The sequence below is a fragment of the Pholis gunnellus genome (genome assembly GCF_910591455.1).
Source record: "Pholis gunnellus genome assembly, chromosome: 1".
Lineage (NCBI taxonomy): Eukaryota > Metazoa > Chordata > Actinopteri > Perciformes > Pholidae > Pholis > Pholis gunnellus.
In genome coordinates this window covers 30,035,682-30,052,062 of record NC_136528.1, presented here as the reverse complement: position 1 = coordinate 30,052,062, position 16,381 = coordinate 30,035,682, and the positions used below count along the sequence as shown (strand labels likewise).

At 43.4% G+C, this 16,381-nt stretch overlaps 1 protein-coding gene across 1 annotated transcript in view; it reads left to right on the top strand.

Annotated features, from left to right (window-relative positions):
- Positions 1-15,302, top strand: part of adamts18 (ADAM metallopeptidase with thrombospondin type 1 motif, 18) — a gene marked incomplete at its 5' end in the record, with an annotated part of 57,441 nt that extends 42,139 nt beyond the window's left edge. The window contains 7 exons of the mRNA XM_079178942.1: positions 346-472; positions 5,775-5,979; positions 8,539-8,733; positions 10,301-10,371; positions 10,537-10,702; positions 13,022-13,217; positions 14,472-15,302. Of these exons, the coding sequence (XP_079035068.1) occupies positions 346-472; positions 5,775-5,979; positions 8,539-8,733; positions 10,301-10,371; positions 10,537-10,702; positions 13,022-13,217; positions 14,472-14,587 (1,076 nt within the window). The 3' untranslated portion in view covers positions 14,588-15,302. The remainder of the gene's footprint in view (positions 1-345; positions 473-5,774; positions 5,980-8,538; positions 8,734-10,300; positions 10,372-10,536; positions 10,703-13,021; positions 13,218-14,471) is intronic.
- Between the last annotated feature and the right edge of the window lie 1,079 nt (positions 15,303-16,381).

Genomic DNA, 16,381 nt, shown 5'->3' with positions numbered 1-16,381 from the left:
ATTCCTAGGTATACTCCAATGTGCATGTGTGTCAGATTTTATATTCAACCTTATTTCCAAACACATGAGTCCATATTTTATATCTCTGTTTGTGTATGTTGCGTTCCTGTAATCCAATTCTGTCCAGGACATGTATTAAGGCTAATGAAAAGCACCTTTGACAACTGAGAATATCAGACTCTGCAAAAGACTCACAGCAACCCCCTGCTTACTTAACAGTGGATGTGTGTGTGTGTGTGTGTGTGTTTGTCAATGACCCTTACATATTTCCATGTTGATGGGATGCATGTTGAAGTTGTCAAATTGTATACAAGAACTACATCAACTCTCATGTTTTTCCATCAGGTCGTATCTCGACCAAAGCTATCTGTCTGCAGGACCAGAAGGTTCAGGTGAACTCCACCATGTGTAATCCCCACACCAGACCGACACTGGGCTCCCATCTCTGCAACACGCAGCCCTGCCCTGCATAGTAAGTGCTGCGAGAGTGCAAGTGTGTGTGTGGGTCAGGGCATTGCCTCGTGTACAGTTGGCTGTGGGATCTGTGGCATGGGTCTTATGTTGCCAAATCTTCAGGAACCCTAGGCGCTGTTTTTACTACAGGCACACACACTGTGGTTGAGCAGTCTAGAGGTTGCCTGTGGTCCATTTGCTGTGGCCAGCCACCACTTTTGCTCAGCCTGTGTTCTTCTCCTCTCTCCCTCTTCCTCCCTTCTCTGCCCACTCTCTAATTTTTTGGGAGGTTTTTTTTCTCCATTTTCCGATGTGAGAAAACGCATGAAAGCCTCTCTCTCTGCTGCCTTTTCGCACCACTCTTTACTTATTGTTTTCTCCAGCTGTATGTCCACCTGTGTGTCAAGTGAAATTGAATCACTCTGACATGAGCGAATCTTTTTTCGTCATGTCTGTTGTTGAGCTTTGTCTTACCACTTGATGACAACAGGTTCCAGACGATCTAGCTCATTATGAACTGCCTACCAAGTTTCCAGTAGTGGAACTTTAATCTAAATACATATTGTAAATCTAATGGTTTAAAATATGCAAGAAATATATATAAATATATTTGTCATAGCTACGGGATGTGATAACGGAATGTTAGATTTTTAAGACCGATTCTGGCTTTTTTTTTTACTAAATTAATATATTAATATTGACTTAATATTTTACTAAGATTAGGTATAAAGAATAAAATCTATCAGTGAAATTGATGAATAAAATATAAAATGTGTGTCCTCAGACTTTCCCATCAGCCTCAGCTACACTCTGTGTCATACATTTACATTACATTACAGTCATTTAGCAGACCCTTTTATCCAAAGCGATTTACAATTCAGATTATATCATAATTCTACACCGTAGGCACAGATACAGGAGCAATTTTGGGGTTAAGTGTTTAGCTCAAGGACACATCAACATGCGACTAGCGGAGCCTGAACCGGGGTTTCAACAGCCGATCCTCTGATTGAAAGACGGCCCTGCTATCCACTTTGCCACAGTCACAATGAGCAAACGTTAGCATGCTACCACCGAAAACTAAGATGTGAATATGACCAACAGTTTACGTGCTAAACGTTGGCCTGACGCTGTGGCCATGTTAGCGTGCTAACATTAGCATGTAGCTCAAAGCAGTGCCTCAGTACAGCCTCACAGAGCTGCTCGGCTCTCCGTCTCATTTTAGAATACTTAGAGCTTTTACAGAGTTTGGTTAGTAGCTAGTCAAACATTTCTTAGGTGGGTGGGGTTCTGTCTGAGAATTTGGTATTTCTAAAAGCTGTCTACGGCCCTGTCGGAGACATCTTATTCCAATCTAACCACATGTTTTTTTTGTTATGTAGTAAATTCAGCACAATGTTTCCAAGTCTGTAATGGACCTTTCACTATAGCGAACACTTGAGAATTACAAAGAGAGACAAGAAAGAGAGGAGGGAGACATCGAAGCCAACTCGGAGTGATTGTTGCTTTTAGTGTGCATCATCCCTCCCAAAGATTCTCAGCCCAGAGCGCCCTGTCTTTCTCCGTGGCAAAATCATGCCCATGTTATCTCAGCTTTTGTCTAGACATTGTGCTTAATGGCATGCATTTTTAAAGGAGACTGTGCATTCAGGGACCGGTGCAGCAAGCACAGAAGGAAATCAGGCTAAAGTGCAGCGGAGTAACAAGTTGAAACGGCATTAAAGAAATGGCCTCTTTCCTACGTAGGCCTTCGGCTGAGGGAACTGGAGCTACCCTGATTTACAGCGCTGCTCCAAAGAACAGGCAGGGAACCGTGTCTTGGGTTCAGAAAGAGTACACATACACACACACGCAGGGTGGCATGCACAATTACAGTTCATATGCACTGTATGACGCTGAAATATGTATTTCAGATCCGAACCATGGGGTAAAATTAGAAAGACATGCTGCTTCTGTCTGATGTTAGCGGTGTTGTCATTTCGTCGACCATTAGCTACAGCAAGTCCAAACTGAACTTCCTCCAGTGTCAGGGGTTGAACAAGCCAGACAGCTATCGGTTACACCTCCAGCACACAGCCTCTGTTTCTCACTAAGTTTCCCACCACCCGAGAGGGCATTTCCTGCCCCTAATCCTGGGCATACCGTATCTCTTATCTTGGCGAAAGGTATTAAACAGCCCCGTTGTCAGTGTTCTGACCTCCCCCCTTTGTTGAAGTAAAGAAAATGGTATAGCCAGATAAATAACATCAGTGTGGTTGTCCGTTCAGGAATATAAAGCAGTGTTAGACACCCGTGGATCTTATTATACAGTAGCTGACACCATTTCCCAACTGGTTATGTGCATGGGCCAATTTATGGGCGCTGCACAGGAAGAAAGTTGAGTTGAGGGAGCAGCATGAAAGCTTTAATGACTGCATTAAGAGCTCCAGGATGTACGGGCGCACATTCAAGAAGCCGGCGGTGAAAGGATAAATTGACAATGATGTGAGATGCATGTGCGCTCTGTGTGTGAGTCTGTGTGTCTGACAGGAGGGGGAATGTAAAAGTGCCTGCTTATCTCTGCAGCGTGTATCTCGGGTGCTGACAGGCCTATCCATGTTTTATTGTGCAGAGACGGCAGGATTCCCACGGGGCCTGGCCAGTCTAGCCACGCAGAGCCAGTAAAACCCAGCCCCCCCCCCCCCACACACACACCATCACACACCCTCACCCCTTCACTCCCATCGACCCCCTGTTGCTTTAAACCTTCACTCCCTGGGATTCTCGGCTGTGGTGAAGCAGCAGTTTTCTGGACATAAAAGAGGGATACAAGGAGAATATTAAGAAGCCAGTTCAATCTTCCTGCCCAGTGTGCAGTTAGGAAGAGATATGCTCATATTTCATAGAATAACTTAAAAGGTTTTTGTCTTTTTTTCTCCACAGCACAGCCCGTCCCCATCTCCTTCCACTCCTTCCTCTGCTGTTCTGTGTCTTAAAGTTATTTTGCTCTTTCTTTTGGCAGAGACCATCTGTAGAGTCACTTACCACTGGTTGGGATATCTCTGTGTGTCATACAGCGACATGCTGGATGTCGATAGATCAGAGAGAGACATGGCGTACCTGTGCCAGTGAAGATGTACAGGAAGATGTGCACAAGATACTGAGAGTGTTTTTGAAAAAACTTTTATTTCAGTGAAATTATTATCTCAAGTAACAGTTTACATGTAAAATTAACCACAGGATTTATAAGGTATGTAATATAAAACTCATGAATGAATGAATTAAATAATAGGAAATTGGGTCACGGTCAGAGACGGGGGAATTTAGTACCGCATTGACAAGATTTATTTTTGCTCTATACCATGTGATCATAGTCCTGAGTTACATAACTTAGTGAATGACTGCATGAAGATTAATTGCAAACAAAATGACAAACAGTTGCAAAATTCTATCAAATATGTGTTTGGAGCTCAAGAGAAATCTGATAAATAGCTTTTGTTCTTAAGAATAAATATTGCATTCAAGTGTCAAGTGTTCAAGTAAAGGCACGGTATGGTAGTGTGACAGTATGCAAGTCATGCCAAAGACCCTGAAGCAGCTAAATGGAATTCAGCCATCCTTAATTTCATTATTTATTCCTGTGCTTTTTGCCATTATTTTATGTCAACATGTCTTCAGTAAAAATGACCTATTTCAGTCCAGTGATATCCAGATAAACCTTCAATAAGTGCTACAGAAACATTACCACATGCCCACATTGTAAAGGACTAATTCAAATGTTGGCGCCTGTTGGAGCCATTGAATGACCATATTGGAGTGAAATACTGAGAAAAGAAAATAACACAAGGACCGAGATGGAAAGGATGTTTATACAAGCAAAATGAGTGCAGACGGGAAATGTCACCAAAGTACACCAAACCACACAAATGTAAATATGTACAAACCTGGGTTTAAAAGAAAAACATTGTTTTGATATAAATATAGCAACCAGTTTGGCAGAGATGTTCATTTTGTATTTAATTAAGCAGAAAAACTTAACTTGATATTAGGTATCGAGTAAATGTTCATTCACTGGTGGTAACTGGTGTGCAGCCATACACATGCTAACAATGCATGGGTTAGCCTCTAAGAACCTCCCCTACAGCATTGCAACTTTCTACCTCAAAATATGTCAGCTATTGAAACATTTCAGTGATACAAATTACAGCTAGGTCAGTGGTGGTTTGCAGCCACTTGAGCCACTTTTCCCCAATGATATATTGTTATTTATAAGCCAGGCAAAACAGAGAAAAAAAGCAAACAACCCCCAAAAGATCCCTAACCGATGCTTTTGGGTCCCAATGGTTCACATCTCTCCAATTTCCAAATTGCAGTTTTGTCCCGCTACTTCATTTTTTCTGTGGCGCTTGACAGAGAATGAAAGCATTTTTCTTCCCCTGAAGCAGGTCGGCGGCGTGGAGGAACGGTCTTTGTGGTAGCATGTCGTCTCAGAACTGGACTGAGCCATCTGCCCATCTCTCCATCTCCCTCCTCTTAAGCCTGCGGTTGTCACACCACTCATTTGCTGTAATCTCCCCCTTCAGCCCCAATGCCAAGACAGGAGCTATTTTAGAAGCAGCAGTAGGCTTTCATCAGTGGCAAAGCAGGATTTCGAAGAAAGGAGAGGACAGAAGAGGCAAAAAAAAAAAACACCAGACAAAAAGAGAGGAGATTGGAAATAAAATGAATGAAGGAGAGAAAAGACCCAAAGAGAAAGAGAAAAAGAAATGAGAGAAGAGAGGAGGGAGGGATTGTAGTCTCTCCGTAGCCTTATTGTATGTTGTATATTGCGGTTGGCCTTGGGGGACATGGCAAAGCTGTTATGGAGAGTTGTATATGCAATATGGCCGCCGTGTTTAGTTACAGATCCGAATAGAACTTGGAGAAATGGATGGATATGGATATATATTTCGTCCTGTGTATTTTCTTTGTCTGTCCTTAACTACCAATCTGTGGTATGACAAAGTGTCAGTGTGTGAAATATATTGTGAGTATTTTAAAAGCAGCAGGTCCAGGTTTTCATGAATCATAAAATTTAAGAAAAGCAAGAAAGACACAGTTGGAAGTTTTTAACCGCCTAATAATAAGTGGTTTCCTTTCGACTTTGGTGTAATAGTCACTGGGAATTTAGGGTGAAATGGTGTTTTTTCTGTGTGTGTGTGTTTGGGTGGGCCCAAAATAAGTGCCCAACCTGTGGTTGGCTGTCCTGATTAGGAGCTCAGTAATGTGGTTGGTATGCATGTAAGATGTAGCATATGCCCGATCCCCTCTCTGACATTCTCCCTCTTGGTGTCCCACCACAGCTGGGCGACGGGAGACTGGGACTCCTGCAGTCGCTCGTGTGGAGGAGGTCAGCAGACCAGGACACTGCGCTGCCTGAGGAAGGTGACTTATCAGAGGGAAGAGGTGGCGGTGCACTCCCTCTGCCCCGTAATCTCGCCGGCCCAGGTCCAGCCCTGCCACACTCAAGCCTGCCCGCCCGAGTGGAGCACCGGATCCTGGTCACAGGTGGGTTTGTGGCAGCGTTTGAATTTTTGTTGTCAGGTTTTGTGACGTTTGGTTCAGTTGTTCATGTTCCCCACGGGCTGAATTGTAAAAACTTTGGTCACCCCCTCACTTTTTATTGAGCATGCCAAGTCAAATTTCACATTTGTTGGATTTAGTTTATTTGCCAAATAACGGCAAAACTAAGGACAATGAGTCTCACCCGATCTTTGTGTTAAGTGGCAATTATCAAATGTTAGCATGCCACCACGCTAAATGAAGATCATCACCTTTGAAAAATCACCACATGAGCATGCTGACATTAGCATTTAGCGCAGTGAAACTCTGTGCCTAAATACAGCCACAGAGAGCTGCTAGCATGGCTGATGAGTGCTACTCTAGTTATAGTTTCCTACATAAGACAATCTTGCCAGGAGAGTTTGTTTTGGAAACTACAGGACAACCTCTGTTTTAATGCACATGCCTACCAGGGCTCAAGCCCCGGGGCCCGACGACGTGACGGGGCCCAAAAGGCTGGCGGGCTTGACTTTGTGTAGCATTCCTGACTGAAATGGACCGGGACAGAGGACTCTGGGTTACAGGGCTCCTTAGCTAGCTAGCTAGCTTTCCAAGCAGCTCTACGGCCTGAGATTGACTGCTTGAGTCAGTGAAGAGTGAGAGGCGAGTGACACTCTTAAAAAGAAGGTTGTACTCCTTTGACGCGCTCTCTCCCTCTGTGTGTGTGTGTGTGTGTGTGTGTGTGTGTGTGTGTGTGTGTGTGTGAGTGTGAGTGTGTAAGTGTTCAAATACGTGCATCGTGTGTGAGACCTTTTGGTGACGCAATTTCTGTAACATACTTGTATGCATCACTATGGACTTATAATGATTATTGTAAATGAAACGGCTTTCATGAGTGATTGCTGCTATACTATTGTATTCAAATTACGCGTGACTGATGTTTGTGCAGGCTGGACAGTTGAGTCATGATGGTGGGGGAGCGTGGGTGAGTAGGGGATAGGGCCTTGAAAAAGTGAACCTCTAGGCACAATACTAGGAGCATGAAACTGAAGCAGCTAAATAGAATTCATCCATTGTTGATTTGACTATTGACACCTGTGCTTTTCCCACTGTGACGTGTGAAAAAGACCAATAGCTACCTTTCTACTCGCTGTTCAAACAGAAAAGTAGAGTAAAGTGCTGACTTTCATACCTGATGATGAAACTCTTCCACTGTTCCACTTTGTTTGATGTAAAATCATTAATTGTGCTGTGTTTGCAAGTTACATGTGCCCACTGTCATAATTCATTTTCTCTGCAAAAAATGATCATCATCCATCGACAGGTTTTAACAAAGGTGCATGTTAAGACATCTGCATGACAGAAATCTCTCTCTCTCTCTCTCTCTCTCCCCCTCTCTCTCTCTCTCTCTCTGACACACGCACACACACACACACATGCTCACACGCTGCGTTTCCTATGCGAGTTGTCAGAGCTCATGCTCATGCTAAAACAAACGCTCTGCTGCCCTCTGTTGGACATGTGAAGAACATTGAACACAAACTACAGAACTGAATAGTGTGCAACTTGTCTAAATACAAATGAGCCACTTGTCAACTTTTATCCTCAGACATCTGCCCATGTCCTTTTAATATGGGAAATGTAATTTAAACGGTTGAATCACAATGAAATACCTGAAGGTAGTAACCAAACATGCCTTTGAATCACAAAACAGCTTTGATTAGGCTTTTTAGTCCTATGGCTATTAACCAAGTATGACATGATGGTTTTGGCATCTGCATCCACAGTGCATCACACACTAGACAGGGCTTTTATTTGCTCATTATGCTGTATACAATATTAATAGCCTGGCAGCAAATCTGCAGATGTGACCTGCACAGCCCGGACACACAGCTGTCATTCAGCCATTGCTCAGGACGCAGGCGTTGTGCGCCTGGACTATTTTGTCACACTGGTCCGAGTTCAGTCGGCGGTCACGCAGAGGCAAGGCCAGTATCTGTGAAAACATCAATCTAAACTTTCAGTGACAAAAGGACAACTGGGATGCGTGTTCGCGCACGGCTGTGAGTGTGAATTGGTATGCACAGATGTGCATGAGTCTTTTCTCTCATTGATTAATGTGATGCTGTCACATTAACTGCCCTGACGGCTGTGGTTTTCAGTCCCGGCAGAGCAGTTTGACACTGTCCACCTCTGCTTTTCAGTTGGAGTTGACAGCGGCACTGTCTGCCGTTGGTGGATACTTTGATGGGTCGGGGTCACATTCATCTGCGAGTTATTGGTGTATTGTATTTAATGTTAGGCCGTAATGGGCTGTCGTCAAAACCGTGACCTTCTGTTTGCTCCTACACCATGTGGTGAATAACAAAAGCATTAACAGAGTCCGTGCCAAGGATTTAACCTCTGCTAAACGTGATGAAAGCTGAAGGTTAAAGCGATATTAGAAAGTACAGTGCATGCATGTATGATTTAATATGTGTATGGTCATTTAACTTCTGCCCATTGAATCACCACACTCCTGAGGATTCACACATCTGTGTTATCGACTTTCGTGTCCACTCACAGTGCTCCAAGACCTGCGGCCGCGGACTGAGGAAGCGGAGCGTGTTTTGCCGCAGCACCGATCCCGGGGCCAAAGCGGTGGTGGTGCCCGACAGCATGTGCCGACAGCACCACAGGCCCAGAGCCCAGGAGACCTGCGTCCTGCGCCGCTGCCCAAAGAACGAAAGGCTGCAGTGGATCACTACTGCCTGGGGAGAGGTAGGAACAAAAGAGACATGAAGCTCAAAGTGAAGTAGTGGTAGAAGAGAAATGTCTTCAGAAATGTTCTGTTTCAAAACCCTAAAACACACATGTTATAAGAAACAAAACGCTTTAGATGAAGCTCATTGCTTTGTGGGTCCATTTTGTTGCCTGGTGGTGATGTTTGTCTCACTCCAAGCTATGATTTGCAGCCTTATAAAACATCGTCATTCAAAACATTACTCGTCCAGAATTAAGAAAATAAAAGCTTCGTACTCTCGCTCTCTGTTTTCAAAAATATTCAACAATCATACAGGGAGAAATCCAGCAGCCTCAATAGACCAGAATGCAATGCAATATCAAGAATTCTGCTTCATCTGGACTGAACTATCAGCACTGCACAACGTCACATCCCTTCACTGGACTTGTTGAAAGGCAAAATAAAAGGATGAACTGGATTGGAAGCTGAGGAAAAAAAGTTTAAAATACAAAAAATGTACAATGCGTTTTTCACAAAATAACTTGTGGGATAAAGATAATTGTGATTTGTAAAGCTATTCTGCTGAGTCCGACCTCTTTGCCACCAATGCAAGGTGGAAAAAAGCAGTTCATTCTAAAACAACATACCCAATTTAACTGACTCCAACTGATTACTTGATTAATTTTAAAAATCAATTTAAAAAGATAAAAGATTATCTTTTTAAATTGATTTTTTATGATAGAAAATAGAGAGAGATGCAATAACGTGAAAATATGTTACAAAAACAATAAAAACATGTCTTACATCTGGGCAGTATTTGCAAACGCCAGGCTGTCGGCCACCTGTCTGCCTTTCAGTCCGCTATAATGTCCACATTATATTTGCATCTTTACTCTGGAATCTTGCCAGTTTAGTCCTGGGATTATGATGGGTTCCATGGCAACACATTGTGTTGTTGGATGATGTACTCCATCAAGGATTCACTTATCATTTCCAAGATATGCCAAAACGATTCCAAACTGTCCTTGAAACAACTGGGAGGTGTTGCTTATGATTTTTAAAGAATTATTTCTATATCTGCGAAGTTGAAGCTCTGTTTTAATGAATCTGTACAGTATAAATCTAGTATTACTGTGTGACGGCCTCATCATGTTGCCCATTATTTAATCATGGATTCAGAGTGTTTAGTGAACTCTTACCTGGCTTGGTTCTGTAAATTCGTCTCTGTCCTCATTCATGTTAAGTGCAGTAGTTTGAGTGAGCGAGAGGGCACTCAGTGAGTTCATGCTGCTGAATATGGAATGTAAAATGTCAGCGTAAAGGTTAGGTTTGCAGCGCAAGACTACCGAGATAAAACACAGGGAAGCTGCCACAACGTCGGTTTGGATTGTGAAGAAGAGCCAGAAGCATGTACACTTTCTAACACATACACGTATGCTCTGCTCTGCTCATCAGATAAAATGACTGAAGAAACACATTATTTTGACTCCATTACTACAATGATAGGTGACATGGTGGTGTCTGCTGCTATGGGAACCCGCCGCACTACACAATCAGAGAGTTCATCTTGTAAAATTGTCCCTCCTGCCTGCACTCTTGTTTCAGTGCTCCAGGTCTTGTGGCTCAGGCATCCAGAAGAGAGAGCTTCACTGCGGGGAGAGAGACTCACTGGGAGGGTATGTGCCTTCAACTGCACACCAAGACACTTTAATAGATCTGATGCTTTAGACCCCACTGTGTCATCTGTGTAGTGTACTATCCTCTGAGTCTGAATGTTCTCAAAATTGGACGCTCTGTAGGAAAAGTCATTTTGAGCCGACAACCTGTCCTCTCCCGCACAGGTCTGTGGAGTTCCCCATACGGAGGTGCAGGAATATAGCGAAACCTTTGGTGGATCTCCAGCAGGGCTGCAACACAGGTCCGTGTCCAGAGCTCCCTCGGGCTGTCCCGGGCAGAACCAGCTCCAGTGCTGTGTCCTTAGGCTGGTACTCCTCTCCCTGGCAACAGGTACATTCGCTCAGGCTTTGATCATAATCTTTCTTCATGAGAGACCTTTAGTGATATACGCGTTCCAGCTGACTGTCTTCCGATTTGGAGCTTTTCTTCCCACATGTGGCACAATTGTGAAGCATTTGGTAGAAAATCCAGTGATATGTCACGCATTGCCATCACAGGCATGATGGAACTTAAATCTTACATCAGTCACCTGCACAGGGACTTGAAGTAGAATAACTACTTTATCTGTTTTTGGAAGGATGGCTAAAGTCAGTCCAGGTTGGTGAAACCACCGTCTCCAAGGTAATGCAAGAACTGTCACTTTGAACTGGATTAAAGCTGGATACGGTTTCCATCCATATGAGCTAAAATCCCTTGACCTCCAGCCATCCAATCATAGCTTAGTAACCAGAACTATAAGGCAGGCCTATTAAGCATTTTATTTCTCCACATGAAGAAGTGGTAACCATTGGGCTCTAGAAATAGAGATACTCTACATTTTCTGTGGAGGATGTTGTTCTTTCTTTCAAGTCCTTCCATAACCAAAAACACAAGTGTAAAATAAATTGAGTAAACAGTGTGTTAATCTACTCTAAAATAATCTGCGATCGTTAGCCTGACCCGCCAACCATCATACTACCTACAGAAGCAACAAGCAGTATACTGTCAGCTAGCTACATTAGTTTGTGGGGTTGCAGGTTATGTTAAAACAGCTCTGATCACAACTGGCGCATCCATTTGGTATTATTTTGCCGGTCCAGGATGCTATCTAGTTCACAGTAATGCCCTGCTCTTTATTGGAGGTGCAGCTTGATCCTCAGTCTTTTAGCACTACATTGCTACGTATCTACAACCCCATTTAACTACATTCTTATTTAAAACCATGCGAGCTGACATTAAAACTCAGCCACGGATGACTGAAGCTAATATTAGCCTTTCAACTAGCTAGCAACAGCTGGTCATTTCAAGTGGAAATATCGACAGTCACTGACTAGAAATGAGAAGCCTACTTGTGTCTACCCCTGTCTGATATCAAGGACACACTGTTTCAAATATTACTCATAGTCTGTATATAAGAAGTGAACGTAGTAGTCGCGACGTCACCCATTGGTTCGTGGACTGCAGTTTTGAAGCCGTCGCCATCTTTTTTTTATGCAACCAGTGACCATGTCTGACGTATACGCCTCTGGTAGCACCCTCTCAATCACAAGGTAGCTTCATCATCTCTTGGGACTAGCGATTGAGACCATGAACTACCGTTTACAATGTTATGAATCAAGTCAGAACCAGAGTCATTTTCTAATAGACGTGTGTACAATCAGACTTCTTTTTGCAGCCAGAGGGCCCTAATGGCCGGGAGAAAGAATGCAGGTTTGAGACACTTTTGGGTTTGCTTTTCAGAACCAGAGGTTGCCGCTGGATATTACTCCAAATGTAAAGGGGTGTTAAGTTACGTGCAAGAACAGAAAGCTTGACAGGCTTAGCAAACAGCAACTGAGCTTTTGAAAATTGAAAGTGGAAAAAAGTGTAATCGAAATGTGCCTGTCGAATTAAATTGCTCAAACTGAAGTCAGCAAGTAGTGGGAAGTGGGTATTATACTCTGCTGTCAATATAATTAGTATTCTTTAAAAGTAGCTTTGAGCAAAATCATCACAATCGGGTGTTCGGTTGCTTCTAAACCAACAAATCTAGTGAAAAGGGTTCGTCCGATTCAAATTCATTTTCCACCTCACCGTCATTGGCCGGGCACGTTTTTCTGGGAGGCCCCGTCATGATGAGGAAGACAACACAGTGTCTGGGTCAAAACAATCATTCAATATGATTGAAAGATACATGACCATGGGTGTTCTGATATCTGTTTCCCCAAAAACAAACTGTTCAGTGTAGGTGGTGGTAGTTTGCAGACATAGCATAGTTCTTGTGTGTGGAATGGGCCTCAGATGCGATCCAAAAAGCTCCACTCTGATACAGAGTCTATCGGGGCAGGTTGTGTAGGCTATGTGTTATATCATCTATTATGCAAAGTCTTGAGGGCAAACTCTTATAGCACTGTGTGGTATTCTGCTTGATCTCAAGCTTGTGATCCCGGTATGTTTCCACCAGAGAAGAGATCTGCTGACAGCTCGCTGGAGGGCAAGTACATGCTGGATGGGATGTTTGTTTTCTTCATCTGTTCTTTGTCTCTGCACTTTTCCGCCATCCCTCTTCTGCTCCTTTTCTCTGTGCGCTCCGACATTTCATCTCCTTCTCCTATTTATACCTCTGTGCTTTTTTCTCACATCTCTCCATCTCGTTCTGCATTTCTATTTGTTTCCGTCGCTCTGTCTCAGTGCTCTGTGTCCTGTGGTGGAGGAGTCCAGACTCGGTCCATCCAGTGTCTCCGGCAGGGTCGCCCCGCAGCCGGCTGCCTGCCCCACCAGAGGCCCGTCACTTCTAGGGCGTGCAGCACACACTTCTGCCCCGCTGCTCCCCTGGCTCCGGCACAACGCCCCGGCCGGGTCACAGCTGCTGGACCAACACTGAAGGGTAAAGTTGAAGATGAGAATCAAGTTTTATTTCCTTTGTAACTGTTTGTGTGTGGAGTTTGCATTCCCTGTTTTCGGTGGGGTTTTCTGACTATAGTAGTAGCTCAAGTGAATACAATGTAAATGTGAATAAAATGTTTCTGTCACGCATATTACGTTGCACAATACACAGTCAAATTTAGCCTCAGCATTTTACCCAACCTAGTTTTAGGATGCAGTGCGCACTACATATACAGCACTGGGGAGCAGTTTGAGGGCACCTCAGCAGGGCCCATGAGGTGAACTGGCACCTCTCCAGCCACCATTCCACATTCCATACTTGTTCCGTGCAGAGACTTGAATCAGCACCCCTCCGGTTCCCGATCCTACGGAGTGAGCTGCTGCCGCACCAACAGCACATCTGCACAGTAGCTGATTTGTCACCTGCTGCCATCATATTCAGCTCTATGCCTACTTTGTGTTTATTGCTAGATTACAACAGTCTGTACTAAGATTTACGTGGTAAACAATAAACCTGCTAAAAAATCTTGTTATGTAAAAATGTTTTGCAAAAGTGTTAGCGTTGCCATTGTGAACATGAGATTAGCATTTAGCTCAAAGGACTTGTGTTAGGTCTGAGTACAGAGCTGCTTGTTACTTGCCTGGTTTGTATTTGATTGAACTATAGTTTTGAAATGATTAGTTGAATAACTGATATTTGATCTAATGAAAAATCTGTTTCTTATATTCTGTCGTTATCAAGTAAAAACGCTTCTGAATTCTTGTATTTTCTGCTTTTAAATAAAGAAACATGGTAAATTGCTTATATTTGGGTTCTAGACTGTTGGTTGGTGGTTTCTGGGAAATATGACGGCTTTTTCTTATTGATTTTCTCCCTATTGATAGGCAGAACAATTAACAGATGTAATCATGAATTGTAGCTCATGACAAGTCTACAAATCATTTTCAGTGGACGCAGGGGACATAAAGCTACAAGCTGACGCCCAACACTTGCTGCTGGCCTCAACTTTTTCCAGCACACCGATGACTCGGCGAAGCACCAACAAGTCAAATGTTTTTGTCTTACCGTTTCAGGTCTCCTTGTCTCTCCACATTATTCCTCTTCTGTTCCTTCTAAGAAATGGAAGCCTTTGATGTCAGTTCTCAGTGCTATTTAACAACGCTACCACATCAACGAGCGCTTGAGCAATGCTAGTGGACATAGCAGAAGTTGAACTGCTACTAAACACGTGCCTTATTTTATTTTTTCCTGCAGATGAACACTGCGTGGACCATTTCAGCTGGTGTCACTTGGTTCCACAGCACGGCGTTTGTAACCACAAGTTCTATGGACAGCAGTGCTGCAAGTCCTGCTCCAGCAAGCGGCAATAGAGCCCTGATACCCTTGAATCTGTGGCTTCTGGCCTCCCGAGGGATACAACACCACAGGAGCCACTTGGTGGCTATTACTCACAACACACAGAACTCTTCCTGGAGTACTTGACTTATGAATTTTGAAAAGAAGTGAAAAAGAGAAACCACGGACTCCTTTTGTTTAAAGCAGACGGTGTGGCTGCTGATGTTCATCTGCCAAAGCGCTAAAGTCATCATTTCATCCATCACATTTTGACTGGAAAGACGATGCAAACAACAAAAGACTTGTTGATGTAATATATATATGTTGTTGTCCTGTGTTCCACCAGGAGAACAGGAAAGGACACGAGCGTTTCAGTTGGCTTATATGTTGTATTTTTAAAGGCGTCTGGTGTCATACGCCTTTTTTTTAAGTTATTATGGTTCGTAATATATGATTTTACATTTTGTCAGGTGTACAGTGGATCTGTGACATGTTATTTCTATGTTTGATATACCAGAGGACTGTGCCAGTCACCCTTGGATCCACTTTTTTATGAGGCATTAACACTCAGTGGTCAGATGCCTCCTACACTTCCTCCCTCACACACTCTCCGCTTGTTGTGTTTAATGCTGTGGGATCATTTTTGGAGCAAGCTGGTACACATTTTTCCTGTGCATTCCGTTCACATTAATGCTACGAAAACATGCCTATTTGTGTACGTAAAACATGTTATCCAGTCACGTTGTAAGTGGTCGCTCTCCTGTACGGTTTGTGGTAAAACAACTCGATCATCCGTCTGTCTTTCTTTTCTTTCCTACATTCTCTCTATCGATTACAGCCACAATGGGGAGTGTGTGTGTGTGTGTGTGTGTGTGTGTGTGTGTGTGTGGGGGGGGGGGGGGGGGGTAATGTGCTGCATTGTCTGTGGGTCTGGAGGAGAGGAGAGTAGGGTGAAGAGGGAGAGAAGGAGAGAAGGAGATGATTGCAGGGTGAGCGTGGGTACAGTCTAGATAGCGTGAGGTTTTGCTTTTGTTCACAGTGTAGCTGTGTTCTCCACAGAAGTCGGGTCAGAACGCCCCTCTGACACATTGAGCAATGTGACGCCTCAGTCACATTGCACAGAAAACATGGCTTCAATTGACTCATAGATACAAACGTGTGTGTGGCCGTTGCACATTGGTCCTAATAATAGATCAAGAGATTTAGATTTTAAATATTCCTCCTGTTCCACGCATCCATAAACATCCACATTTAGTACCAAACCAATCTCTTGAGCCAGTGATTTAAAGGTCAAAAGACAAAAGAAAACTTTGGGTTTACATCGGCCATTGGGGGGGGGGGGCACTCACCATGGAGACCGCTGTTCGTGTTCATGTGTGAAACCAAAAGGAAACGTCTACTTTACAGTTGTTGCATAAAGTTGCTACGCTTTTAACGCTAGAAAGTCCGTCGTTGTTATTACTGCTCGTTATATTGTTACAGTTGTTTCGTTAGCTCGCAGTTTTGTTGCCTAAAGCTAACCAATCCTTTCACAATGTTAACCACGTGTCATTGTGCGACTGTGATACAAGGCTGATATGAGACGTATTTATGAAACATTCTTGGCTCAGAAACTAGGTTGGTTATATTTAACCTAATTGTCTAAAGAAATGTTCACAACAGATGTTTTTTTGTACCTGTAGCACACTAAATCAATGCTTCCTGCGCTCTGCAAATGTATTCAACCTTTTGCTTGTATTCAACCCTTATTTATACAGGATGAAATGATGTTACATGGTGAAAGTAGTAAAGCAGTGATACAAAATGAAACAGAATATCACATCAATGAA